Source organism: Bactrocera dorsalis, chromosome 5 (assembly GCF_023373825.1).
Source record: "Bactrocera dorsalis isolate Fly_Bdor chromosome 5, ASM2337382v1, whole genome shotgun sequence".
NCBI lineage: Eukaryota > Metazoa > Arthropoda > Insecta > Diptera > Tephritidae > Bactrocera > Bactrocera dorsalis.
The window spans coordinates 24,665,118-24,692,349 of NC_064307.1; the positions used below are offsets into that span (position 1 = coordinate 24,665,118).

Here is a 27,232-nt window from a genome sequence, read left to right on the forward strand (position 1 = left end):
TAATATTTCTCCGATTTTGAATCCCATTAATTTGTATATCCAAAGGCCTCCGGTATCGGTAAACTAAAGCCGAATATTCTGCTTATGGGCTATAAAAACGATTGGCAGACATGCGATAAGAAGGACTTGGATCAGTATTTCAATATAATGCACAAGGCGAGTAAAAAATCTAAACATTCATATTTTTTTTAATTTTAAAAGTTTTTAACTTTCTCCGTTATATATTTTTCAGGCTTTGGACATGTATTTATCCGTTGCGATTTTACGTTTACCGAATGGCCTTGACTGTTCGCAGATTTTGGGTGACGAAAGCAGCGCCGCCAAAAATGTGCACGATATACCACGCACGCTGCAGCCGAATGAGAGCTCGGCCGATTTGATGTCCGCCGATAGAAGTGTGCAGAATGGTCTAAGCGGCAGCATGGACTCGCTAAGTCGCAATGTTTCACAAGGTAACTTATGGCCATATAGCTCTATAGCTAAGTCACTGACTCATTAGCAAATACTCATTATTATCACGTGTATAGTTATCTACGCCGCACATATTTGTTATATAAATATTTTATTGCGAATGTAAATTTGCATGCGCGAGTATTTATTGTGATAAGAATGCCACTACGACAATATTTAAGCTTGCTAGTTTATAGTTTAACGACTGATGAGGGCGCAAAGACAAATATTAGTTACTGTCTGTTGATGTAAATAGAAAATACATTAAGCGGGGTCGCTTTTAATAGTTGGATTTTATTAGAAAAAAATAATAAATAAAAATTAAAAATAGTTTCAGTGAAAATGGATATTAGGCTTGTAAGTGACATGCAAAAGAACACTCGCTTAAATTTAGTATAATGAGTAAAGTAAAAATAGTTATATTAGGGAGGGGTTGGTTTTATATTTCTTATATATTTTTTTTTAGTATTAGTAACCTGAAATAGCTTCTAAGCGTGCGGCAAATGAAAGCTCACTAAAAAAACAAAATGAATTTAAAGCAACAATTCAAACTCACCTAAATTTTCTAAATTCAGAATTAAAACTAATATTCGGAGATAAGTAATTTTACATAGAAAAAAAGATATTGTGCTGAAATTTTGCACACGTTATTTTCTCCTCAAGTGGGTAAATTTTTGACGAAATCGCCGACATCGGACGACTATAGCATATAGCTGGCATACAAAATGACCGCTCCGAATTAAGTTCTTATTTGAACAACTTTTTTATTTAACGAGGTATCTTCATGAAATTTAACACAGATTATTGTCTAAGGCAACTCTAAAATCTCTGAAGGAATTTTTCAGATCGAACAACTATAGCGTATAGGTGTGATACAAAGTGAACGATCAAAATCAAGTCCTTATATAAAAAAAATGTTTATGTGCCAGGATATCTTTACGAAATTTGGCACAGATTATTGTCTAAAGCAACGCTATATTTTCAGAATATATTGCCCAGATCGGACTACTATATCATATATATGCCTACAAACTGACTGGAAAAATTAAGATAAAAGCCTTTTTATGATATAAAAATAAATAAAAATGCAGCGTGAAGGGTATTATGGCTTCGATGCAGCAGAAGTTAACGTTGTTTCTAGTTTTTAATTCCTTCAGATAAGTTTTCTGGGACTTGAGCATGCACTTGACAATAGAGTGACGCAAAGACAAGATCTGCCATTAATGTCTGAAGATTTTTTTTTTTCTAAAAACATTAAAAAGCAAGACAAAAATAATTTTTAATTTTATTTTTAGACTATTTATTTCTTAAAATATTTTTAAATTATTATTAATTTTTTATTAATTAAATTATATTTAAATTTACGAAATTTTCAAGTGCTTTCAAATCTGTTTAGAAGGCCCACACGGCGTCCATCTATTAAAATTATTTTTTTTAATATTTTGACATAATAATTATTTTATTTTTTTATTTATTATTTTTATTTATTTATTTTTTAATAAAAATTGCCATATCTTCTATTTTTAGCATTTTTTTATCACATCAGTTTTTAGCAAAACTAAATATATTCACAAATAATTTACAAAATATTTATACTAGCATGTTATTATTATTGTTATTTTTTAATAATTTCCTCATTCAAGTTTAGGTTCTAATTAATCATTTATTTCATTTTATATTTCTATATTTTTTGCATGATTGCACTTTTGTTATTAATCTCTTTGAACCTCACCCTTATTGTCTCGATGTATATACACACCAATATACCCTCAAAATCCGTTATCACCTGCTGCACTTGTCCCACATACCTCTGTACATACCACTACTTGTGAATGCACTGCATTTGGCGGCTCAATTGTAGATGCTGGAGACTCGCCTAGAACAGAGAATGGCTTGAAACAATTAAAAAGTAAGTGGCATGTTAAATTTTATGACTTATAACTGTAAATATTGCTTATTTTAGACACTACTATATAATGTATTTGTGACTGTATGTTTAAGTAGCTTAAGTCGGCATTCGTTAATAGTGATAATTGGAACAACTTAATAGGGATTTTTTACCTTAAACAATAACCTAGAATATGAAGCATGAAATTACGATTAAATACCGCGAGAGTATGTGTTCATATTTAAGCATACCCACGAACTAGGAAGGTTACAATTTCTCAATGCATTGTTCAGGTCGGATCACTATAACTTATAGCTGCCATACAAACTGAAGACAAAAATTTCGCATGGAATTTTTTTTATTTATGAAGGGTATCGTAGCTTGGTGGAACCGATTGATTGATAAACGACATTAAGTCTATTTTGCCCTCTCCTAAATCACAAAGACTCACCTAGCCACAGCATATCGATAAAGTCCAATATTCTCCTCAATTAGCAGATGTCCTGGTGTTTCAGGCTCTCTGTTGCAGAACCGGCAATTTACGCAAAAAGCTATGCCAATGTTGTGTAAGTGCTTTTTCAGCTTGCAGTGGGCAGTGTAAAATGCGACCAGTGATCAGAGTTTAGCTCTAGGGAGGCTGATTCGATATTTAAACCTGCTGAGTAATTTGGCATGCCGCATGCCATGTATGTAGTTGTTGCCAATACCTCCCTCAACCTACTCCTTTTTCCTTGCGTAGAAGCTCCTTTATGGTCTGGAGACCGACCCCAGTGAGGGGTTCAGGGTTCATGGTACTAGATGCTGCGGAGTAGACGAGCTCATCAGCCAATTCGTTCCCTCTATACCTTTGTGACCGGACACCCAGATGAAGTGCACCTCGTTACGTTCCGCTAGGCTATTAACCAGATAGCGATTTGATCTCCTATGGTTATATGTTCGTTGAGATAGTTTATCCCTAAACACCGACTTATGACAAGGACTTTTGCATGTAAAATGCTTGAAAATTTTCACATAGGGATGGAGAGTTTGGTGCGTGGTCCTGCGACTCCTGTATCGATTACCTCCGACATTTTCAAGCCGTCAGTGTACCACTTGATTGTACGATACCTAAGCAGTAGCTCGAGAGTGGAATCATTCCATCCCTGCCATCCATTCAGCCTTGCTGCTAAAGGAACTTCTTGGTGAAGTCAACATTTTTGGTAATGCTGTCCCTTGGGAGGAGAGCCAACGATATTGTACTACTCAACTCTTTCATCCGCTGGGACGAGATTGCCTTAACTGTGTCACACCCTTTTGCTCTCATTTGTAGCAGTGTATGTTTGGATGTCTGACCGATTACTAGATGAATTGGTGTGAGCTCAAGTATGACTTCAAGTGCCGCCGCCGGAGATGTGAGCATTGCTCCCGAAATTCAAATACATGCGAGTCATTACAGCTTCGATAGTTGGAGCCCTACCGAAGTCTACGGAGCTTTTGAGGCCCCGGCCATCGCCCCATATGTGATTATCGGTCACACGATCATGGTGTACGACCACCTAATGATCCCTGTCTTGCAGCCCCCAGAATTTTCTAGCCAGCCGATTTCACAGCATAAGTGCTTTAGTCGCCAATGTCAGGTTAACATGCTGCTTCCACCGTAGAGTGATCAGCGTGAGACCACCTTGCAACCGATGTCGATGTCTGCTTCAGTGCAAGTCGGCTTAGGGCACTTCAGATATTTCTAATTTAAAATAAAAATTGTAATTTTAAAATATTAATTAATAATCCATACGTATTTATGTCTGGCGTAATGATTTTACTAATTTTCTTTCTAAAACTAGCATCCAGCACCAGCGATTTATCTTTCATGGCAGGCACACAAGTTAAAGAAGTCTCCGGCTTGCCCGACCCAGTGGATCCAAAGGCACCACAACTCTTGGTGAGTGTAAACATGGCAACAGATGTTTAAAATATCTACAACAAAAAAAAATATTTCTTAATTATGTTATGTAACACAAATTTCGACCAAGTATTTCTAAGCAAAAATTACAATTTTTAGACCAATTCCCTACGCAAGTCTAAGCTGAAGCACAATGATCCCGCTTCGCTATATAAGGGTCCTGGTGGCGCCGAATTACCTAAAGAAATATTAATGGAGCTGTCTCAGTTCACGCGCAAGCGCAGTCATGCCGTAATCGACGTTTGGTGGCTCTACGACGATGGTGGTCTAACCCTACTTTTACCGTACATAATCAGCACACGACGCACATGGCAATCGTGCAAATTGAGGTGTGTAATATAATTGTGGGATTATTTTTAAATATTTCTTTTTTAACTTTATTGACTGTATTTTACAGAGTATATGCTTTGGCGAACAAAAAGGCAGAATTGGAATTTGAACAGCGTTCGATGGCTAGTCTATTATCGAAATTCCGTATCGATTACTCAGATTTGACGCTGATACCGGACATAACCAAGAAACCGCAAGAAACAACAACAGCTTTCTTTAATGAGCTTATTAAGGACTTCGTTGTGAGTGGTGACAAGGATAATGGGCCTTCAAACGTGGCGGCCGATGATGAATGTAAGTAAAGTTTCAGGTTGTATATCGAAATTCTATTTATGTGTGTAAATAACTGGGTTTAATTTGTCAATTCGCTTCATTAGAGAGTTTATTTTTATTATTATTAAGTCGAAGACATTAATTAAATTTTCCAATAAATATTTATTTCTCTCAAACTTTTTGCAGCAATTATCACCGAAGATGATTTAATGGCCGTACAAGACAAAACCAATCGTTACCTGCGTCTGCGTGAATATTTACACGAACAATCTATGAAATCCGATCTGGTCGTGATGACGTTACCGATGCCCCGCAAGAATATTGTCTCGGCACCGTTATATATGGCGTGGCTGGAGAGTTTGAGTCGTGACATGCCGCCATTCCTGTTCGTGCGCGGCAATCAAACAAGCGTTTTAACCTTTTACTCGTAGAAAATCGCACCTGAACCAACTCATGCATACATACATACATGTGCAAATTGTATGTGTGTGTATTGATTTATGTATATATATACATATAGTTAAATGTATAAGTACAATGTCACTTTGTAAGTGCTGTGTGCACAAGCACAAAAAAAATCAACTTTCATCAATTGTTTTCACTGTTCTTTTGTTTAATATATTTTATTTATTTAATTTTATTTTAATATGACCTTTTTAAGCCACTCGCTAATGTAAAAATGAAATTAATTATATTAATTATTATGTACATTGTCGTAAGAATTGTAAAATTTTTTTGAAAACAGATTAAAACGATATATTAAAGCACGAAACACACAATTATGTTCATATAGTATATGTATGTATGTATATTTCAAGAACTTTTGTTGCAGTAGGTAATCACTATAGGTATTAACAATAATTGTTAAGGCATTACCAAGAGAGTAAGTTCCAGGAAACTCGATTACCCAGATGTTTGTACAAATGTTATTGTTGTTATGGTAGTGATCTTTTCATAACCTTTCGTTCTTCTGAAATACTGAAAAGGTCATGTTTTGACAGTTAATAAGACAAGTCAAACAGTTACGAATGTTGTTGTTGGTTAGGCAGAGTTCTGCCTAATTGACAGTCCTTGACCGAATAAAAGGTTCGGGTCCATCCCGGTTACGTAGACCCGACTGTCGTGGGAACGGAAAACAGTTTCCGGTCGAAACTTGTGCCGTCCCTAAGCTATTCCAACAACATCAAGCTTTTCTTTTCATCGATAAGTAAAAGATCGATTAGTATACATATTTGGAGAAACACACTCCAAACCTGTTGATTACTATAAATGTGGCGAGCAAGGTGTTATTATTGCCAGATGTAGTACCCCCTGGATACCAAAGATTTGTATCTCTAATGCAGAGTTTGTCGTACGAGCTTTAGCAAGCGCTTGGATGTGAGAAGAGTGTTGTTGTTTTTATAGCGGTATATTTCACAATTTTTTTTTTAACTCTGATGAGTTGACCGTTCTTCAATGGATTGAAATCCGGATCCGTTATGTTTACGTCGTGCGGACCGTCGTGGTGAAGAAGTTGTCGAGAATTACTGAATTTCACCATGTGAGGTTATATACCACCAAGTCATATACACATTTTATTTACAATGAATTGTTTTATCAATAATTCTTCAGATATTATTAAACAAGTTACATTAATTATAATCTCGCGTATTTATATTTATAATGAAAGCACTTGCCTACCAACTTTTCACCCATAACGTGAATTTGCAACATTTAAATTGCGTACAGTACGCATGAAAATTTCTAGAACATCTCCAAGGCACCCTGTGTCACTTGTCAAGCAAATAACCAATCCAATCATGAGCAAATCAATGACTCAGCATATACACAAACCATTCCATGTGTAATGTCGCCATTTCATTCGCACATACAATTTGCCCACGAGTCCACTCGTGGTTCCGTTCATTGCCCATAGAGTCGTCACGCAGCAGTGTTGTATTACGTTATCGCTTAAATAAATTAATTACTAAAATTTGAAGAAGTATAATTTTTGAAGTGTGCTAGTAATTTTAAAACCACATGCTCGACTATTTTATTTAATATTAGTTGTTAATTTGGTTGGACGAACTCAAGGGACATATTATATTAAATAAGCAAATAGTAGACCCTTGGTTTATGCAATAGGCAACTCTATTGGATAAGTGGACCCTGTAGTGTGCAGAATAGTGGCAAAATATTTAATTCTGCAATTTTAGTAATAATAATCCGGTTCATATGTAAACTTCAGTTTCTTCTATTGTTGGTTGAATATTGCGCGTGTGTTTATGCTATTATTGATAAAAGTGTAATCTATAAATTCGCACTTTCGCATTTCAAAAATGACAAATCGCAATCGGCATTAATGAGTTGGAAACGTAGGCAAAACTATAAAAGGAGTGCACGGCGCATTGTGTGCAGGAAAGCGGACGCCAAATCAGATTAGCCTAAAGTAATAAGCACAAAGTGAATACTACGTGTAACAAGTTTTTCTTCCAAGTTTATTTGTCAAGCAGCATTAATTGTTGTAAAAACCAACGGGCAGGTGTTTCTGCGTTTCCATTGTCAAGTATTCGACAAGGATCCTTGTGTAAGTAGAAAATCTGAACCAGCTTCGATTTGGGAATAGTTACAATTGATGCGTGGTATTACTGACTAGTGATCAAAGGTAATGATTTATTTCTGCTCCCTAAAGTGTAATGTAACTTTATTATTAATATTATGCAGTTAAAACTAATATATGTATTTCTCGCCAATTAGTGTTACTTCCCACATGGAAATGAAACAATGTGTACCACCATAAATAAATGCCGGTTTATGGCAATGTCATAATATCAGATTAAAAAAAGTTTACTTAATCCTAAATTTTCTTTAGATCTCAAGTGAAAGTGCTATTTAATTTGTAGCAAAAAATAATATTATTATACAACAACAGCAATTAACGATTACATATACCATATACGTGTATATGCACATTTTGACATTTTGGACAATTGGTTTCCATACCCTGAACGTAGCGTATTTTTTTTTCCTTTTATAAAATGTGTACTTAACAAAATTAAAAAGTAAACAAACTAAATAAATATTTGAATACTGGACCACACGAAAATAACTGAACAAACATTGCATATTAATAGCATGCCATAATTAAAATATCTATATTAAGAAGTTTGAACGTAGGACAATATTCATCATTGGCAAATATATATTTTTCTAATTGATTCCAATTTTATAAATACAAGTATTTCTCATTGCCTCTCATTAAAGCTGGCAATTTAGCGCATTTTTGTGATTAATAAAACCATGTGGACATTACAATGTTCATACATATGAATGTACTATTTTTAAAGATTGATTTGGCCGACATCCGGGGAGTGCGGGCAAACGTGCTAGTGGTGATTGCATGTTGCCGAAAATGTTTCATAAAACTATAAATAAATCTCGGCAAAGTTTGGAGGACGGATGTTACGCATGCAACAGGAATACATACCTATAGTTACTTACATATAGCCGATTCAAAGGCAAATTGTAAAATCATAAATGCTCATAGCCATATGTATAGAAAAATAATATGTTGGTTGGCACATATCAAGTAAATTGTTGCCAAATTAATTTAAGTATGCGGCGATAAGAAACGTTTGAATTTCAGTCTAATGAGCTAATGTTATCGGTAGTAAGTGATAAAGAATTTTATTACGTGGATTAATGCACTGAAATATGATTTACATTTAGCATACACCTACAGATAATGAGGTATACGTATGCACATATTTACATATTTTGATTGAAGGCAAAATCAGCAATATAAATATTAGGTGTGACCTACAAATCAATGAAATTTTTTAGATTTGTTTGTTGAAATGGAAAATGTAAATTTACATATATAAATATTTTTTGTTATACCAGATAAGTCAATCAAATTTAATTTAATTTTCAAGTATTAATTTTAGTAGCAAGTCCAGTTATTACCTCCAACATTATAGACATTTAAATAACAACGTATTTGCTTTTCTATTAATAAAGTAGTAGTAAATTTATTCATGTACGTAAGATGTACATACGTGTGTTCAAAATAATAATTTCCGAATAAAATTTTCCTTCATTTCATAATTTTTCAATGAGATTACGTTTCTCGTTGGTGCAATATTTTCCTTTACCTACTAAATATTTTAAATTGAAAAAAAATCGTCTATTTTTCTAATATCTATTATGTATATTTACTATGCTTACTGTTTCGTTTGCAAACATATCAACTATATAAAAATATCTACAGTTTTTATTTTTCACTATTACTACTTTGAACATAACTGTATATTCTAACGTTTTACATTTTTCATCATGTGATTTGACTAGACAACAGATTTGTAAATAGCCACGTGTCTATGACACAGCTTATAACTTGCAAAGTTATCAACCTGAAAATGTGTGCTATCTTGTAGTAAAAAGCTTACTTTGTGCATATAATGAGTGTGATGAAATAGTTCATGAGTAGCGAGTTATCAGCCTTTGTTTGCTAAATTTTGTTTCAATGTAGCATTTCAGATAAAAACCTGAAAATGTGCTATAACTCATAAATTAGAATTTTTACCACTACATACATACAAATGTATATAATTATGCATTAAAACCTACAATTTTTTTATAATTATTATCTTTATTATTATTATTTTGTCAAATAAATTTAACAAATAGATAATGTAGATGGAACATCTCCATGTGGGAAATACCGACAGGGGCTTAGAATTTAGACTGTCAAGTGGTTTTGGCTGTCAGTGTTTTACCAAAATGATTGATATTTTCTAGTCCTCATTTCAACAATGATAGTCACGCGCTCAATTCGTCAACTACGGTCGTTATTTACGAACAAAATTACATTTTAATGACATTTGAGCTCAAATTAGCGGAACGGTTCAGATATACATTTGCGCATTAACGCTAAAAGCTAAATAATAAAATTGGACTGAACAAAATTTAGCAGCTTTTTGTTTCTAAAACCCTTAAAAAAATAATTATTTAAAGTTTTATAACCGAAAAGCGCTGTTTTTAGCTTGTAATATTTGGCTCATTGGGAAAGTCTATATACTATATATATTTTTTTTCGGAATGAGTTGTTTGCAGTTAGTGACAGTGATTATATGAAGTGAAAGTGACTTACATCGTTAAAACAACATATTTATTAATTTTATATAAGAAAAATTTTAATATTGTTGCAAAATTTTTAATATGATAATAATCGCTTTTAAAATTGATGACCAACACAAAAATCGGCGGCTTTCCACGAAACGTGAAACGTGTTTAAATGTGTTTTTGTTTAAATTAAATTTCGCTTACTAAAATTATAAAAATGTAATTTATCACAAGGTTCAAATTGCGCGTGTAATCATACACTGTGCAAAATAACAAACCACAATATACACATTGAGCCGCAAACTGAGCATTAAATACCAATACCGGCTCTGATTTCGACGAAAATTTTGAGCCGTGCAAAAAGTTTTAGTATACAAATATACATACATATACGTATGTATGCTTTTATATTTGTTAGCTTCTGTATTGTATTTGCTGATGCTAGCATATGCATATCTACAGTTATGTTCGAAAAATTACCAGTGAGTTCATTTCCGTTGAATTATAACACTGTTATCGGTGTGAAATTCTTTTTGTGTGTATTTGTTTTTGCCAAATTTTCATAACTTTTAATTGATAAGCTTATCAGTTGTATTTCCGAGAAATATTTATTGTAACTTTATGTTACGTCAATATTAAGCATATTTCAAGAGAATTTCGTTTTGTGTGGGGTGTTTGGGGGTTATATCCATCTTCAAGTCAAATAAATGCGATTTTTTATAATTTTTTACAATGAATATACATATTTAATTAAAAAATAACAAATAGTGTGCATCCAAGGAAATAATAAAAATATTTTTTTGTAAAAAAAAATTTACATTTCAGAGTGGCTAAAAAAATATTCCCTCGATCATCGGCAGACAAATATGTCTAAGAAGGTCGGCTGAAACATACGTAATCCTTATCTTCTGTGCGTAGACCCGACTTTTTTTAGTCAAGCCCAGTAAAAATGTTCAGAACATTCTTCAAAAGTTTTCAATAGTTTAAAATTCTTATTTTTGCGAACGAAACTGTAGACTTATATACTTGTAAAACCATATGCTAAAGCTTGGGTCAATAGCATTTTGCATTTTTGAGCGTTTTTGATTACAAAGAAAGAAATCAAATAAACTTGTTAGGAGGTAGATTAAAATGATATGAAAGCGGCTTTCTTTAATTACAGAATTCGGAGTATTACATAAACGCACATGTTTGTGTACGAATACATGAGAGTATACATATATGTATGTATGCAAATAAGTTTCAACATGCTGAGGTTTGCTCAAAAGCAAGTTAAATTTGTTTAAAATGTGGTTTATTGCACTTGAAGACAGCTGACGACTGATGTTCAGCTTTCAATGATATATGAGGCTAATATACATACATTGTGCGGAAATTGTAAATAAAACGTGAAATATTGAATTATTGATCAATATTTATTTTGTCGCCTTCAGATGTAACACACTTATGGCAACGAGTTTTCCAGTTCTCGAAACACTTTTCATGACAACTTTTTGGGATGGCCTTCAACCGCTTCGGCGAATTTTGTTTTATGTCTTCGATCGACTGAAAAAAGGGTTTCACGGAACGGCAGTTTCAGTTTTGGAGAACAAAAAAAATCACACGGAGCCAAATCTGGTGATGATTGGTGGTTGATCGATGGTATTCATTGCTTTAAATTCGGTCCCAATCGTGGCTCGACAATTCCGGCCGTTTTCGATGGATGTTTTCACGCAAATGCCTCAATACCAAATAGAACTCGTTGTTTATTCATGATACACCAAACCACGAATATCGAAAAAAACAATGAGCATCAGCTTAATTGTTGAGCGGTTTTGGCGTAGTTTTCTGGTTTCGGCTCGTTTTTCCCTACTTTGGGACTCAAAAACCCATGTGTCATCTGCAGTTATAATGCTCTCCATGAATGTGGAAACAAAGTTCGCACGATCAAGCAGGTACAAACCTGTTTGCGGTACTCTTTTCTAAAAGAATTCAGCTTTATCGGAACGAGTCGAGAAAGAACGCGTTTCATACCCAAAAAAATCTACCAAAATCAGTCATAAAAAGGTATAAAAATATCTTTTTCTTGATTTTGAACTGTCAGTTTGTATAGCTGCTATATGCCAAAGAGGCAGCAAGAGAGAAAAAAAACGTGCTCAAAATTTCCGTTCGATATCTCTAAAACTCTAAAACAGAGGCACTTATTGGGATGTATACAGACAAACGGAACAATATATGTACTTCTAAACTAAATATATGCCTACATAGATGTGCATATGATTAATAATAACTTTTTTATATTATATACATATATGTATGTATGTAAACAGTACGCTGTTTGCATTTAAATGTGCCCGTTAGTGTATTGCTGTTATATTTTAATTTTGATTTCATTCAATCGTGCGTATAGAATTTTAAATGAATTTGATTACATCAAAAGGGGACAGTCAATTGCACTTGACCAACTAAGCAATCAACTCGAATGAGGAATTCGACCGTATTGACTTACTGATTGATAACTTACTTGTTGTTTCAGTGTAATTTTTATAGTGCATATATTATAAATACAGTTAAGAGCAAAATATTAGCACTATGAAAGGTTTATAACTGACGTAGATGACAAAAAGCTGAAAACCAAGAAAAAACGTTAATTTCGACTGAAGCTATAATAACATTCACTTAATTTGGATCGATATTCCCGATTGAGGGGATTCCGACAAATGAGCAATTTCGCGGTAAGAAAATGATTTTTGCAAAATTTCATATCGATATCTCAAAAACTCTCGGACATGGCTAAATAGTCTTAGCTCTTCATTTACTTATTCACTTTATATTGTCTCCGTCGTTTCTTTTTAACTGTTCAGCGTTTAGAGATAAAATTTTACTTGTTTCCACACTACAAATGCCTGACTGGGATCATAAGTTGGACGAACACTGTATTTAACTTCCTATTTGTTTATGCTTAACAGATGTATTATAGCTTTTTTTATTGCTGCATTATGTTTGTGGCAGTGACATTCATATCTATATTTCAATCATACACAATTTTTTTAAGATTTTGAGGTTAGACAACTCAGCTCGTCAGCCTGCTACCTCAAGTTTCATATTTGTGATAACTGTTAAGGTCAGTTTACACACAGCTGTCGGTGTCAATCAAACAGTATCGATCAGTAAGGCTCTTCCTCACATTTAAATATTGTCGCTTCATGACTGAAATGCAAAAATATTATGTCGGCAATTTTAAAAATAACTTTGACGCTTCAGAGGTGTCAAAAAAACGTCACTGCCCGCGAGAGTTTTGACATTTGCATTGTCACAGTTACTGAATCGGCTATTACTGAACCGTCACCGCACAATCGTATAATTAAGCTATATAAATTAAGCTTTTCCTGTTATTTTGGACCAGAGCTTTCTCCGATATCAATATGTTTGTGCGTCAACAAATCACTTCCGCAATATTATTACTAATTATTAGTACTTGTAGAAAAGCTCTAGTTCGTTGGTGAACCACATAAAAGTATTTTGCCGACATGATTAAAACTCGCGACGCTGCTGTTGAGGCTGTAACAAATTTATATTTACTTATAGTATATTGATACTGAACTATCTTGACTGTGAACTATCTTGACTGTCAACTATTTTGACAGTGATATTGATCTGTCACTGCACCGAAACTGATATTGGCAAATGAAGCTTTGTTAGTAAAATTGGTAATTTTACTGACGAGTTGACTATCCTTACCTGAAGAAAAACTCGGGTCCACTTAGGTTTCGATATTTACGATAGAACTGACTTTATAGGAAACGATAATCCTCTTCTTCTTCTTTATTGGGGCGGACACCTCTTACGCGGTTATACCCCAGTTTACAACAGCGCGTCAGTTGTTCTTCCTTTTCGCTGTTTGGCGCCAATCGGAGGTTTCGACCAAAGCCAGGTCCTTCTCCACCTGGTATTTCCAACGGAGTGAAGGTTTTCCTCTACTTTCCCAGGTGGTTCGTACGTGGGTACTACGTCGAATACTTTTAGAGCTTGAGTGTTTTCGTCCATTCGGGGGACAAGTCCTTAGCAGCGTAGCCGTTGTCTCTTAATTCGCTGATAGGAGATATCGTCCTGCCCTCGTTCACTACCAGTCCCATTTGCTTCGCTTCCTCGTTTGTTGAGGGCAATGATATCAATATCATCGGATAAGAGTGGTTTGAAGAAGTCGCTCGACAGGTACTCGCCTTGTCTTATACCTCGTTTGGTATCGAACAGCTCGGAGAGGTCCTTCCCGATCCGGACGGAGCTTTTGGTATTGCTCAACGTCAGCTTACACAGGCGTTTTAGTTTTTCGGGGGATACCAAATTCAGACATAGCGGCATAAAGGTGATGTAATGATTTCAGGTTATAGATAGCTCAAACAGTAGTGAGTTAAATTTGACCCAAAACTTTTCAAAGGTGCATTTCTTATAGCATAAAAAGATCTGTTTCTTGATTTTGATCGTTCAGTTTGTTTGATAGCTATATGCTATAGTGGGCCGATCTGAAATACCGATAAAAATACCGGAGATACCATAGTGAGATATTTTATAAATATGTTAGATGCTATAATTTTGCTCGCTGCTGTATATGTACATACCATGCTTTGGTCATGTAGGCAACAATTTCCAGCCAGTGTCAATAAACCAGTACGAAATTGTCGCATAAACTCAATAAAACACCGCTTTAGCTACAGACAGAGTGTATGTATGTAAATATATATGTTTGTATGAATATACTTTAATAAATTCATTTTAATTGTTGCCACAGACAGTTATTCGATTTTCATTTCCGTTCGCCAAAAAATAATGATTGGTCATCAAGTGAACCTTATTTGGGCGCCTTTCGGTAGTCAATATTTTGGTGCTAAGAAAACTTTGTTAACTTTGTTTCGATGACTTTTCGACCGTGGGATTTCCCATTAAGCCTTGACCTTGCCTCACAAAAGCCAGCAAGTATGGATGGGTTTGTGTATGTGTGTGTGGGTGGGTGGGTAAAACGACCTTGCACAAATCAGAAGTTCGTGTAAATACTAGTTAGACTCCGGCTAATGTCTTCGGCAATGAACCGTTAGGTATGAACTGCTTTTACTTTTTCGTACAAATAAACGTTCTTTGCATAACATTCGTAGTATATGTTTGCATTTGTTGTTTTTGTGTATTAAACTGTCTATTAATTGCCACCTTACACAAGCGGTCGCTTGGTACGCGCGTGTTCTTGGTTATTATGTCGATAATTTCTAACAAAGTTTGCCGGTTTCGTTCATGAAAATGCTGCAACACATTCATGGTCGTGGTTTCGTCGTTGTTGTTGTTGTTGTTGTTGTTGTTGTTATTTTGTAAATATTTAAGCATTGTTTATGAAAGTTTTGTGTTGGCGGTTGACTTTGGCGGGCATCCTTGAGTTCGTGCGCCTTATGGTATGCTTCGGTTTATATGTATTTATATAGATACATATATGTATATGATTTAACCGCAAACACGCATTTCCATAAGCACGCCCACGCCGACACCGACACCGACGATTTGCGAATTTCAGCGAATGTTTTGCAAGTTTTATCAATAGATTTTGTGCTTATATAGTTAGATATGGCTATGTACATATGTATGTATACCGTTAGACATGCAAATGCATTAGTCAATAAACTGGAAATCTAACTAAAAATAAATTTGTCTGTATGTATGCTTGTAAATACCATCGCGTTCAACCAAAAAAGCGGTTATACTAAACTAACTGTTGCGGTAAATACAAATCTACCTGCTTACATGCATACACATACAAATGCAGCTGGTTTTTGAACGCAGCGCAAATTTTATGGCCTAAACACTTTTGGATGTATTTTTATTTACTTTTTATGCCTCTGATTTTTTTTTTCTTTTTTTATTTATTTTTTCTTTTTTTTTTTGGGTTCGTCGCATTTTGGCTTGGACTCTACTCTCCAGTTGTGCTGTGTTCGGTGTCGCGCAAATAAGCGCACGCATGTTTCGTTTCGTGTCGGTGTCTGTCTGCATTCACTTTGTTTTGATTTCCCCCTGCGTTTTTCGTGCGTTTCGCGTCACAATTTGGGATTTGCATTTACAAAAGGTGTGTCGCAAAAAAATAAAAAAATATTGCATGAAATATTTTCTCGTCTCGTGATGCATTTAAAAGTATTAAAATTCTTGCTCGACACCGCCTACCGCGTCAGACATTGATTTATGGCGTGTCGCATTAAATTGTGGAATCATAACTAATCTATAAATTTCTTAAAAGATATATATTTTTTAGAGTGTTGCCACATGGTTGTATTCTCTACACAAGTGTCGAAAAAAATTTTGAAAAAATCTTAAACAATTTTCTTGTTTTAACTTGCTATTCGTGAACCCAAATATGAATTTAACTAAAACTTTAAATTAAAAAAAAAATATTTTATATTTAAATAATAGTAAGAAATAGAAAACAAGAAAAATATTATTTATATAATAACTTTTTGCATAATAGCGTATAAAAAAATATTTTTCTTGTATTTAATCGGGCAGTTTGTATGGTGACTATATAATATAGTGGTCCGATTTGAACAATTTGTTCGGAGATCAAAGCGCTGTCTTGGATAATAATCTGTACCAAATTTAGTGAAGATATCTTGCCAAATAAAGAAGTTTTCCATACAAGCACTTGATTTTGACCGGTCTGTTCGTACGTCAGCTATATGCTATAGTGGTCCGATCTGTGTAATTTGTTCGGAGTTTGTAACGTTGCCTTGGAAAGTAAGCTGTACCAAATTTAGTGAAGATATCTTGCCAAATAAAAAAGTTTTCCATACAAGCACTTGATTTTGATCGTTAAGTTCGTATGGCTATATAGTAGGGGAATATGATAGGAAAATATATCACCTCAGTGAAACTTACATGAGTTAATTTACTATTTAGTTCTTTATCAAGTTGACTATTTTCAATTTCCGGGCCTAATAGTAAGTCCAATGGAAGATCCGCGTCTTTTATGACGACAAGATAACCTTAAATTTCGTTGCCGCTGATGTTGACTTATTCAACAAACCAAAAATATATCTAAACTTGAAATTCTTATTTTTTTTAATTTCGAGACTGACTAAGGGCTGTTTTCTAAATGTCTGGTTAGCAACATCAGTTAAGTTCTACTTTAAAAAAGTTCTTTACCGAGAGAAGGAGTCTTGGTTAAGTTAAGCATAACTAAACTGAAAGATAGCTGCTAACCAGACATTGAGAAAACGGCGCTAAATGTTAGCCATTTGTTTATTTTAATTTTGTAATATAATAGTGCTTGTAATTCGTATTATACCGTTACTTTGTTTGATAAAATATTCGTTGCTACTTTACTTTACCATATTTGTTTGTTGTTGTTTTTTTATATCTGTTTTTTGCTGTTTTTTTTCATTTTTATCGACACAAATATTATTCGAATGAAGCGCATGTGATTATAATCATTTGTTCGAGTGCCTCAATTAATCCAATCATCATTTGTATTGTGAAAATTACCTGACGTCAACAAAATAAACTCTGCTATTGAATTGATAGACGGTAGTTGGCTTATTTTTCGTAACAAAAGTGGATTGTCAATAGAAGATCACTTCCGCACATCAATTAGTATTACTTTGATTCGTAACGGCTTATGATTGTTGCATTACATAAACTGTGTACAGTATGTGGGCTTATTAATAAGGGCGGTGGTACAGCTCGTAACTTTTTAGAGGTAGAAACCCGATTTTTTTTTAATTTGATTTTTTAATTTCAATGATAAAAACTAATCTGGATGATTCCTAATATTTTAATTTTTTACAACAAAAACACAAAAATAAAATAAATGAACTAGTCAGCCTAATGACGTGATTCGGTTTTGCCTTCGTGTTAGTGAATGAAATAACCCAAAGTCATGCATTATGGGCTTGATTCTATTTTGAGTTGCCACGATTCATTATCGCGTCTGAAGCCAATTAACCTGATAATATTTTAATTATGTAGATATACCGATATCTATACTAAATTTAGCAGCTAATGACGTTCTGTTGTCTTTTGTCTGACGTAGACGATAAATATTATCGATAACTGGAAAAGTGGATAGAGAATGTGGAAAAATGTGTCATTTTTAGTTTATCTCTGAGGGGCCGCAGTTTCGGAAACCACTGGCGTTTGGTCTATTTTTAACAACGGCAAACATTTGATGGAGGATAGTGGCTGGGGATCTATTATAAAGTGGGGTGGGGAACTCCGTATTGACCGTCTGTCCCATCGGAACTAATGCATGATGCACCAAAGCACGAACATCGATAAAATAATGAGCAGCATCTTGATTTTTTAGCGGTTTTGGCGTGGTGTCGACTAATTTTTTCCCTCCATTCCGCTGATTGTTGACTTGTTTGCATTTCAAACTCATAATACCCTATTTCATCGACAGTTATAATAATCTCCATTAATGTGGGATTGGAAATTTTGAAAATTTTCAGTTTTATCGGGGTGAGTCGAGTAAGAACGCGTTTCGTACCTAACATATCTACCAAAATCATGCGAACGGACTAGCGAGAGATGTCGAGCTCTTTTTCTATCTCTCCTAACACCTGCCTGACGATGTTCAAGCAACATATACTTCAATTTTTTAATATTTTCATCAGTTGAAGTGGTCGATGGTCGTCCAGAACGAGGCATGTCTTCAACGATCTCTCTTAATTACAATTTCCGGCTGCTTTTTTGTCACAATTTATATATTTTATAAGGTCTCCGAAGTTTCTTGCATGTAGCACCAACTTCGTGGCAAACTCAACTTGTTTAGGGTATAACAAATTGAAAAAAGATCAATTAACTGGAAAATCAGTTAGCCGACTCTCTGCTACCTCAATAATTCGTTCAATTAAGGGCGTGCAAATATGTAGAAAATTTACTATTATATACATATGTATATATTTTTAGTTTTGCAGTAACCTTAGAAACATTTAATGGGGGGTCAATTAAACATAATTTATGTAGGCATAAGATCCTTAACGACTGTGTTTTAAACAATCTATAACATAAATAATAATTAATGTACAAAAGCACAGTGAACTCACTGCCAATTGACCAAATTAAGTATTTTGATTCAAAAACGGCTACTAACATAACTATTAATATTACAGATAGATTTAGCAAGGATCAAGATGAAGATTTTTTTATATAAATATTTTTTCGCTATAAGAAATGCAACTGTGGAGGGTATTATAGCTTCGGTGCAGCCGAAGTTAACGATCTTTCTTGTTTTAATACTCCCCAATAAGTAATTTACGCTTTTTCTGCTCGTAAGAGGTTGTTAGTTTACAGACCTATTGAAAGCTTGAGTACCTAACACGCCTAATTAGTCTTACATATAAAAAATGAAAATCTATTTCGTTATGTACCCAAAGAACGTCCGAACCATCATCTGGTCAGCCAGGAAAAACTGGTTGATTTATGATCGCCGTATACTTCTCCGGACAAAAAAGGACCCTTTCACGAATTCACGACAAATCGCAGCGGAATTTTAATACCTATTACAAATCTTTAAGTTTGAGATTTTAAATTAAAAACAATTTTTGTGACTTGAGACGATTTGCAAGTCTCAGTTTTAATAATCTCTCCATTGAAAAGGAACAGATCTAATCAGCTGTTACAATTCGTTATTTACAAACCAAATCATATGCACATCGAGGTTGATATCTGAGTAGTTCAGGGCGGAAAAATGTGACCTGTATGCAATAGCATAGTCAATCGACTGATCTCAACCCAATTGAGAACTTGTGGAGAAACCTTATGAAGAGATTAGCAACCTTTCCATTTCAAAATAAAGAGCGATTGGGGCGGAAAGCACAGCAACTTTGGGAACCTCCCATCCCATTGGAAACCTGCCAAAAATTATTTCAATCTATGCAGAATAGAATATGAAAACTTATGTAAATCCACGGAGGATATGCAGTTTACGAACCGAATAGAGGATGACTTGATTTTTTGTTTTTATTTAGAAAAAAATATTTGACACCATTATTTTGATATTTCTTTAGAAGAAAATAAATCGGAATGAAAGATTTTTAAAACATTAGATATGTTGCAAATACTACAAAGTTATTAAATACAAAATGTATAGACCTATTATTTTCTCCATAAGTGTGTATAAAAGAAAGAAGGGGTGGGTTAGTTATACAATTTATAACTCAAGAACGGCTGAACCGAGTTGGCTGAAAACCACGCAAACGGAGACCCGGGCTTAGGCCTAGTAATAAGAAAAAAATTATGAAGCTTCAATCGTAGTCAACAAAAATATATTTCGCATTACGCAGCAGTTCAGCTGCACTCCAACAATTGCAAATAAATTTATTTTTTTTTTATTATCAAAGCTTCTTGGCAAAAGAGTCTGTTTAAGGCAATAACTCAAAAGCAATCAGCGCACATATGTTCTAAGGTATACATAATGTACTTATAAGTACATATACATACATATATATGCAACTACAAGTATTCAAGTGTAATTGCACATACAGACACACGCACCGAAAACTATCACCGGTTTGCTGTGTAGGTTTCGTATTAATTGCTTTAAATAAGGAAATCAGTGCTGAGTGAGTGACCAAAGTTGTCGGTTCATTTATGGTAGTGTTGAGAGCACACTCCCCAAGTGGGATGCGATTATACGCCGCGAAAGATTTGAGAAGCTGACACGCGTATAAGCGCAACAGCACAAAAGAACTTTAGTGTTTTTTTTTTTTTTTAATTTTTAATTTTTTTGTTATTTTTATTACTTAGCTACTTAAATAAATACACTTTTGCACTACCAAATTTGTTTATATTAATACCGTGACTTTTTCTTTCCAATTGCAGATAACAACAAGTGGTTATGCGCGTCGAAATGTGGCAAACACTGCTTTAAACAATTTAAATTTAAGTTAAATTCGAATTATAAAAGCATACCTACTCTGTAAACTCTCCCACACATAAACAAACACACACCAATATATGAAAAGTGAAGGCCGTGAGTGTGTGTGCCGGCGTGTGTGTGTGTTTTGTGGTGCAACAATACAAAAAGTGTAGTCACATCTGTGCTGTGCGCAGACGTGTTTCACACTACGCTTGTGAAACGTATTCCCTGAAACATTTAATTTTGCAATAATAAATTATCAAACACATTAGCAGCGGCGAAGCGAAGCAAAACAACACGATGGCACGCCACATAATGGCCGTTTGCGTTGTGTGCCTACTGTGCGCCGATCGCATACCCTGCCAGGAGCATGTCATAAATGATTATGTGGCAAATGCTGCCGCATATCCGCCGCCACATTTCGAATATCAACAGTTAAATGCGCGCGTGCACGAGCGACGTGACGCTTTACGCTTCGGCGTGGACCCGCTGACTGCCAACACACGCAAACGTGCAGTTAACGATGTTGCTGGCGATGCTGATGAACTTGACATTGAAACAACAACAACAACGAGCCACATACATAGTAATAAACCACATCGAAGAAAACGCCATGCTGGACATGCGCACGGTGAGGAGTCGACGACGACTACCAGCACCTTGCATCAACCTGAGATCACAGCGGAATTCCTGCAGCGTATATTTGTCGAGTATGGACATAAGGCTGATGGCACATTGACGGTGGACGAGTTTCAGCACATACTGAAAAAGCTCGGCTTGAATCAGCTGATAGAAGGCGAAAGTGGTGCAACACAACAACAAAAGCAGCAGCAAGAACGTTTACAGCATCCCGCGGCGGAGGCGTCCAGCAATGGCACCGTAAGTATTTATCCAGTATTTAACCATTTAACCTTTTCTTTGCCACCTATATTCACCCACACCTTTCTCTCAACCACTTTGCAGTGTGTTAGCGATGCCGCACTAGTCTACCATGTCCAGCCACATAAACTAATTGAACACACACACCCGCATGTCGAACGTGCCGTGCATTGCAATGAATCCGATGCAACGGATTGTGCCCAGGCTCAACAAAATCAACCAAAGTTTAAAGTGTTACATGAACACACGGCAAATTATACGATTAGCAAAGAGGATATGCTGCATCTGTGTCCAGTACTGTTGTACCAAATGGCTTCACCACTGGCTGGTGATCGCGCCGGCTGCATAGATCCCTCGATACTGGAGCATGTTGAGGCCAACGAAGCGAGTGAATATTCCGCCAAGGAGGATATGGTTTATGGTGAGTAAAAGCTCGTTTTAGAGTGTGCTTGGTTTAATGAAAAGTGAGGTTAGACAAGTGTTTTAAATATTCTTACACCCAGTTGTTGTAACGGCAGAATTCTGTCGAGTTGACAGCCCTTGACCGGCTAAAAAATTCCGAGTCCGTTCGTCTGTCGTGGGAACGGCCGAACCTCACCTCTTCGCCATATTTATACCTATTAAACTAAAGAAAGAGTTTTTTGTTCCATTTGAGACAAACTCACTAAATTTACCAAGATTTGTCCCCAATATCATTTTGAGTTACTAAAACTTAAGCAAAAGCCGTTTAGAAGATAATATTTGTTTATCACAAACGTGAGCGAAGAAGCTAATTATAATTATTTAATTTATCAGTTTTCTGTTTATAAACTTTAATATACTCTTTGCTTCCCTGTGTTTCTAACCTCAATTGTCGTACAACCAAATTCTTTTATTGAACACCCAATTTCTGACTGAAAACTTGCACATATAACTATATTAACTCTCGCTCAAATCATTTCAGTCTGGGTATACGCATTTATCTCCGTTTTCGCCTGTGGCATTTTGGGACTTGTCGGCGTAGCAATCATACCCTTTATGGATTCGCGCTATTACAAGTACATTATACAATATTTGGTGGCACTGGCTGTTGGCACCATGACTGGTGATGCTTTGTTGCATTTACTGCCACATGTAAGTACCCCGCAATAACTGTTAATATTGCTCACTTTGTATGACAAAAATATACGAATTCTACTTTCAGTCTTTAGCTGGTCAGAGCGAGCAAAATATGATACTTAAAGGTCTCGGCTGCATGAGCGGCATTGTTTTCTTCTACATGACCGAGCATGGCCTGACAATGATCTCGGAGTGGCGCAAACGTATAGCCAAAAGCGATACGACCCAGCAATCGCGCGCCAAAGTCGTACGTGATCCCGACTCATCGGTGAACAACTCAGTTGCTGGCGATAAACTTTGCAAATCCAAGTACAGTTCATATCCTTATTGCTATGATGAGATCGCTATGGATACAAAGAACGATATGCATTTGCCAGGCTCAAAACTGAATAATATCTCGGATTTGTCGGGTGAACTGATGGGCGTTAGTAATAATGTGGAGCGTAAGCGTAATGGCAAAGCAGACGCTGAAGACAACGATGCGGTGGCGCAATCCCTAATACCTGTGTGGCATCACAATCATCAAGATCATCAGCATGCACAGCCACAGCACCAACACATACACCTGCCCGACAGCAATACGATTTCAACCGATTTAGATGGCAATTCAATGAGTGGTGTTGGTGGTGGTGCTGGTGATGGCCACAGTCACGCTTTGGTCTACAATCCAACGGTGGCCACCAATGGCAATGCCAAAGAACATTCGTTAGTCAGCGATTCCGTTCCAACTGTGATATTACGTGAGCACGAGTCATCGCATCACGGGCATAGTCATAAGCACGGACACGTACACTCGCCACCGGAATCGTTAAGTGCTGTTGTCTGGATGATTATCATGGGTGATGGCTTACATAACTTCACCGACGGCATGGCAATAGGTATGTACAAACGCTTTCATTATCATTATCACACACAATTTCCATATATTTACAAGCGATGTGCCTGGAATGAAGTACGTAAGGGTTATTTATGCAAGTGCAAACGCCTTTTTCAAAGTTAATTAGATTTTTATGGGTGCGTTGTGCACCACTGACATTTTCTGTCATATATTTATTTGCATATAAATTAATAATCTGACTGGAATGCACAGTTTTTACCACACACATGGTTGCTTTCATTAAATTATTATTAGATTTTTGCTCTAAACTTATGTCAGCAATTAAATTGTACTGAAATATGTTAACATCGCAGATACTTATTCAAAAAATACACAATATTCATATTTTTGCAAACTAAAGCCGCAAAATTTGATAGTGGTGACACAAACAGCTGTTTATAAATTCATAAGATCATTACTAAAACAAAATAAAAATTTAAAATTTTTAGTGAAATGTGGTCATAAAATATTCGTTGTACTTTATAATTAAATTATAACACACAGTGGCATCTTGTTGCAAAAAATTGGGTTAAATGATATTTTTTTAGGGAGGCGAAATGTAAAAAATCGTTTGCTCTGGTTAAGCAAAAAATACTTAAAATATTCTATCTAATAATAACTCCAATTCTATCTAGACCAGGATTGATAATTTTGAAAACGAAAAATTAGAATAGGATGAAACCCACCGAAAAAGGAAGATTAACTAACAAAAATGAAAGGGATGGGCGATAGCAGGTCGGTTGGGAAGAAGTGAAGGGAGGAGGTAGTTAAATTTTCAAGAATCAAAAACGGTTTCTCTCGATTTTCGCCAAAGTTTTGTGTTCTATGGAAAAAAGTTAAATGGAAAAGTTGTAAGCAATAAGAAGACTTTTTTCTCATAACCTCAAATTTTATGTGAAACATTCAAGTGCACATTTTTTTCCTTTACGGGGAGTGGGTGAATTAATTTTTATTTTCAATACCAACGGAAAAAAATTTCAATATTTGTATTATACGTCAAATTATTTACTGTGATTCATAAACATAATTTTTTTTATAATTTTACAAGCGCACTATTTTTTTTAAATATACCTACCAAAAAAATCTTTTTTACTGCTTAGATACCAAATAATATGAAATAAACAAAATATCTAGAAAATATAATTTTCCAAATATTTTTTTTTAATTTGTTTTATTTTGTTTTCTTTGATTTGGCTGTATAATTAACGAATTATTTCATTTTCAAAAACTAAATAAATAATCAAAACTAAGAAACAAATTGTATATATTGAAGTTACCCATGATATGTATATCACCTTCCCCTTACAGGCGCTGCTTTCGCTGAAAACATTGCCGGCGGCTTCTCCACATCGCTAGCTGTATTTTGTCACGAACTGCCACACGAACTGGGCGATTTCGCAATACTCATCAAAGCGGGCATGTCCATAAAAACAGCAGTGTATTACAATTTATTGACGAGCGTGCTCAGCTTTTTAGGCATGATAATCGGTATTATTTTTGGACAATCGCCAAATGTAGCGCAATGGATGTTCGCTGTAGCCGCCGGGCTCTTCATCTACATAGCACTTGTCGATATGGTAAGTCATGAAAATGTTACATCACATGCTTTTTAGTCTATGCTATAATTTGTGCTATAATTTCTCCACAGATGCCGGAATTGTCGTCGGCACACAAGACACTGGAGCAATTCTTATTGCAAATACTTGGCATGTGCACTGGTGTTGCCATAATGCTGCTAATTGCATTATACGAGGGTGATCTCTTAAGCGTCTTCTCTTCGACTACAACGACAGCCACACACAAACATTAGGGGCGTCTACTTATAATTGGCTGAAAGCAGATATGTTATAGTAAATAAAGAAATAACCCACCAGCCACCCAGAAAAAGCCTACACCATTTGCTACTCCGCACATTGAATGCGAAGAGCGGAATGAGAAAAGCTCTGCAACTACGTTCGTTGACACATATTTAAGCTCGGCTCGCACGTAAAATGTTGCGTGCACATTATATTTCTTTAAATGCCGCATATTCCTGCTGCACTGAGTGTTTTTATGCAAAATGATTGCATAGAGCATTTTTCGCATAAAGCGAAGAAGAAGAGTTAGAATTGGATTGAAATGAATTGCGTAGATTTCTCGCACGAAAGTGATTATTATGCTACGACACTTTGTCGTACATGGTATAAATGATTCATATTTTATTATTATTACTTTTTATAGCTGATAATGTCATCAAAGCAAGTGAATAACTGTAGTCTTAAGCGCATGAGAAAGTAGTTGAGTAAAATGAATTGAAATGTAAACTGTGGAATTTAATATTTTTCTATTTTTCTTCACGCTATAACTAAGATATGCTAAAGCGAACAACAAGAAAAACAAACAAACAAACAAATATATGGTGCTGCATTATTTATGTATGCATAATTATATATATATAACAACTACATACATGCATCTACGTATGTATATATGTGGGCACATACAATTGTAGATGTCAATAGATATATACTATATACTTATGTATTATATATATACATACATATTTTTTGGATATTGTTTTTTTCTAAGCGCAAAATTTTGTATTTGCATTTGCACACGAAATTATTGCAATCGTTGAAATCACTTTTACACACACACTTACATATACATATGTCTGTCCTAAGCGTTGCCGTAAGCTTAATGCAGGCGCGCAATTGAATTTGAAAGTTTTTCAACTATAAGCTGCAGCATGAAATTCACTTTCTTACAATTTATATACTTTTTTATACAACTACAAAGTAATGCATATGGAATGTTGTAATAAGCTGAGCAGAAAAGAAATATACAAACCAAAAAAAAATTACTTGTAGCCACTACATACAGTGCTATTTAAGTGTATACATGCTATACACATACTTACTTATATATAGATATATTTAATGCAAACATTAATGTTAATTGTATTTTTTCATAAGTTGATATGTACGACAACAACACAATGTTATACAACACTCATAGTATATTATACCGTAGTACACGCTGCCTAAGTTTAACACATATATTATAGTAATATATATAAACACACCTAAAAAATTAGTAACATAACCCCACTTTTGTAGTGTGGGCGAGTGTAGTGTAAATTGCATTTTTTTTTACAAAATTTCAAAACTGCTATCAGCGTTGTGAATGTTTTATACTAAAGTTTTGTATTTAATTTCTTTTTTTTTTGTTTAGAGAAAATAGCACGCACGCATTTCTTATAAAACTTCATACACCACGTCATAATTACTTTATTGTAGTATAAAACATTTTTGTCATATTAATTTTGTACTTAATTCATTTCTCAGTTCATTGCTGATTAAGTATTTGTAATAATGTTAGTTAAGTTTGAATTATAATTAGCCTAGATGCGTATATATTGCGACGTTAATATATTTAAAGAGAACGAAAAACACACAAGAACATTTTGGTATACAATCAAGCAATATGGCAGCTCACTTAGGCGTAAAATATTTAATAAAAACTAATTATAATTTCCTAATTTACAGA

At 34.9% G+C, this 27,232-nt stretch overlaps 2 protein-coding genes and 1 long non-coding RNA gene across 6 annotated transcripts in view; 2 read left to right on the forward strand and 1 right to left on the reverse strand.

The window, feature by feature from the left end:
• Positions 1-5,659, forward strand: part of LOC105224893 (bumetanide-sensitive sodium-(potassium)-chloride cotransporter) — a 35,067-nt gene extending 29,408 nt beyond the window's left edge. Inside the window, exons 15-21 of one of the 2 annotated variants that reach the window (XM_049458249.1) lie at positions 46-156; positions 233-452; positions 2,312-2,359; positions 4,159-4,256; positions 4,377-4,606; positions 4,675-4,901; positions 5,067-5,659. In XM_049458249.1, coding sequence (XP_049314206.1) covers positions 46-156; positions 233-452; positions 2,312-2,359; positions 4,159-4,256; positions 4,377-4,606; positions 4,675-4,901; positions 5,067-5,311 — 1,179 coding nt within the window. In that variant the 3' untranslated portion in view covers positions 5,312-5,659. The remainder of the gene's footprint in view (positions 1-45; positions 157-232; positions 453-2,311; positions 2,360-4,158; positions 4,257-4,376; positions 4,607-4,674; positions 4,902-5,066) is intronic. The other variant, XM_049458250.1, reaches the window with a different exon arrangement.
• On the reverse strand, positions 3,247-17,092 carry LOC125778841 (uncharacterized). Its single transcript, XR_007422978.1, has 3 exons — positions 16,869-17,092; positions 4,110-4,291; positions 3,247-4,046 (listed from the first exon to the last, which is right to left on the reverse strand). It is a non-coding gene; the product is annotated as an uncharacterized LOC125778841 (long non-coding RNA).
• LOC105224892 (zinc transporter foi) lies at positions 6,798-27,232 on the forward strand. 3 transcript variants are annotated; one of them, XM_011203129.4, is made up of 7 exons: positions 6,798-7,524; positions 20,814-21,729; positions 21,814-22,150; positions 22,673-22,842; positions 22,913-23,705; positions 25,013-25,281; positions 25,353-27,232. In XM_011203129.4, exons 2-7 carry the CDS (start codon positions 21,151-21,153, stop codon positions 25,512-25,514), a joined length of 2,310 nt encoding a protein of 769 aa, XP_011201431.2. In that variant the 5' UTR covers positions 6,798-7,524; positions 20,814-21,150; the 3' UTR covers positions 25,515-27,232. The 3 variants fall into 3 exon arrangements, with proteins under 3 accessions (XP_011201431.2, XP_029405502.2, XP_011201432.2); XM_029549642.2 differs by lacking the exon at positions 6,798-7,524 and adding an exon at positions 15,917-16,065; XM_011203130.3 differs by lacking the exon at positions 6,798-7,524 and adding an exon at positions 20,552-20,585.

Coding starts and splice junctions, on each gene's coding strand:
- LOC105224892 (XM_011203129.4), top strand. CDS start 21,151: ATGGCACGCCACATAATGGCCGTTTGCGTTGTGTGCCTACTGTGCGCC. Junction 21,730..21,813: donor AGGCGTCCAGCAATGGCACC/GTAAGTATTTAT, acceptor ACCACTTTGCAG/TGTGTTAGCGATGCCGCACT. Junction 22,151..22,672: donor CAAGGAGGATATGGTTTATG/GTGAGTAAAAGC, acceptor AAATCATTTCAG/TCTGGGTATACGCATTTATC.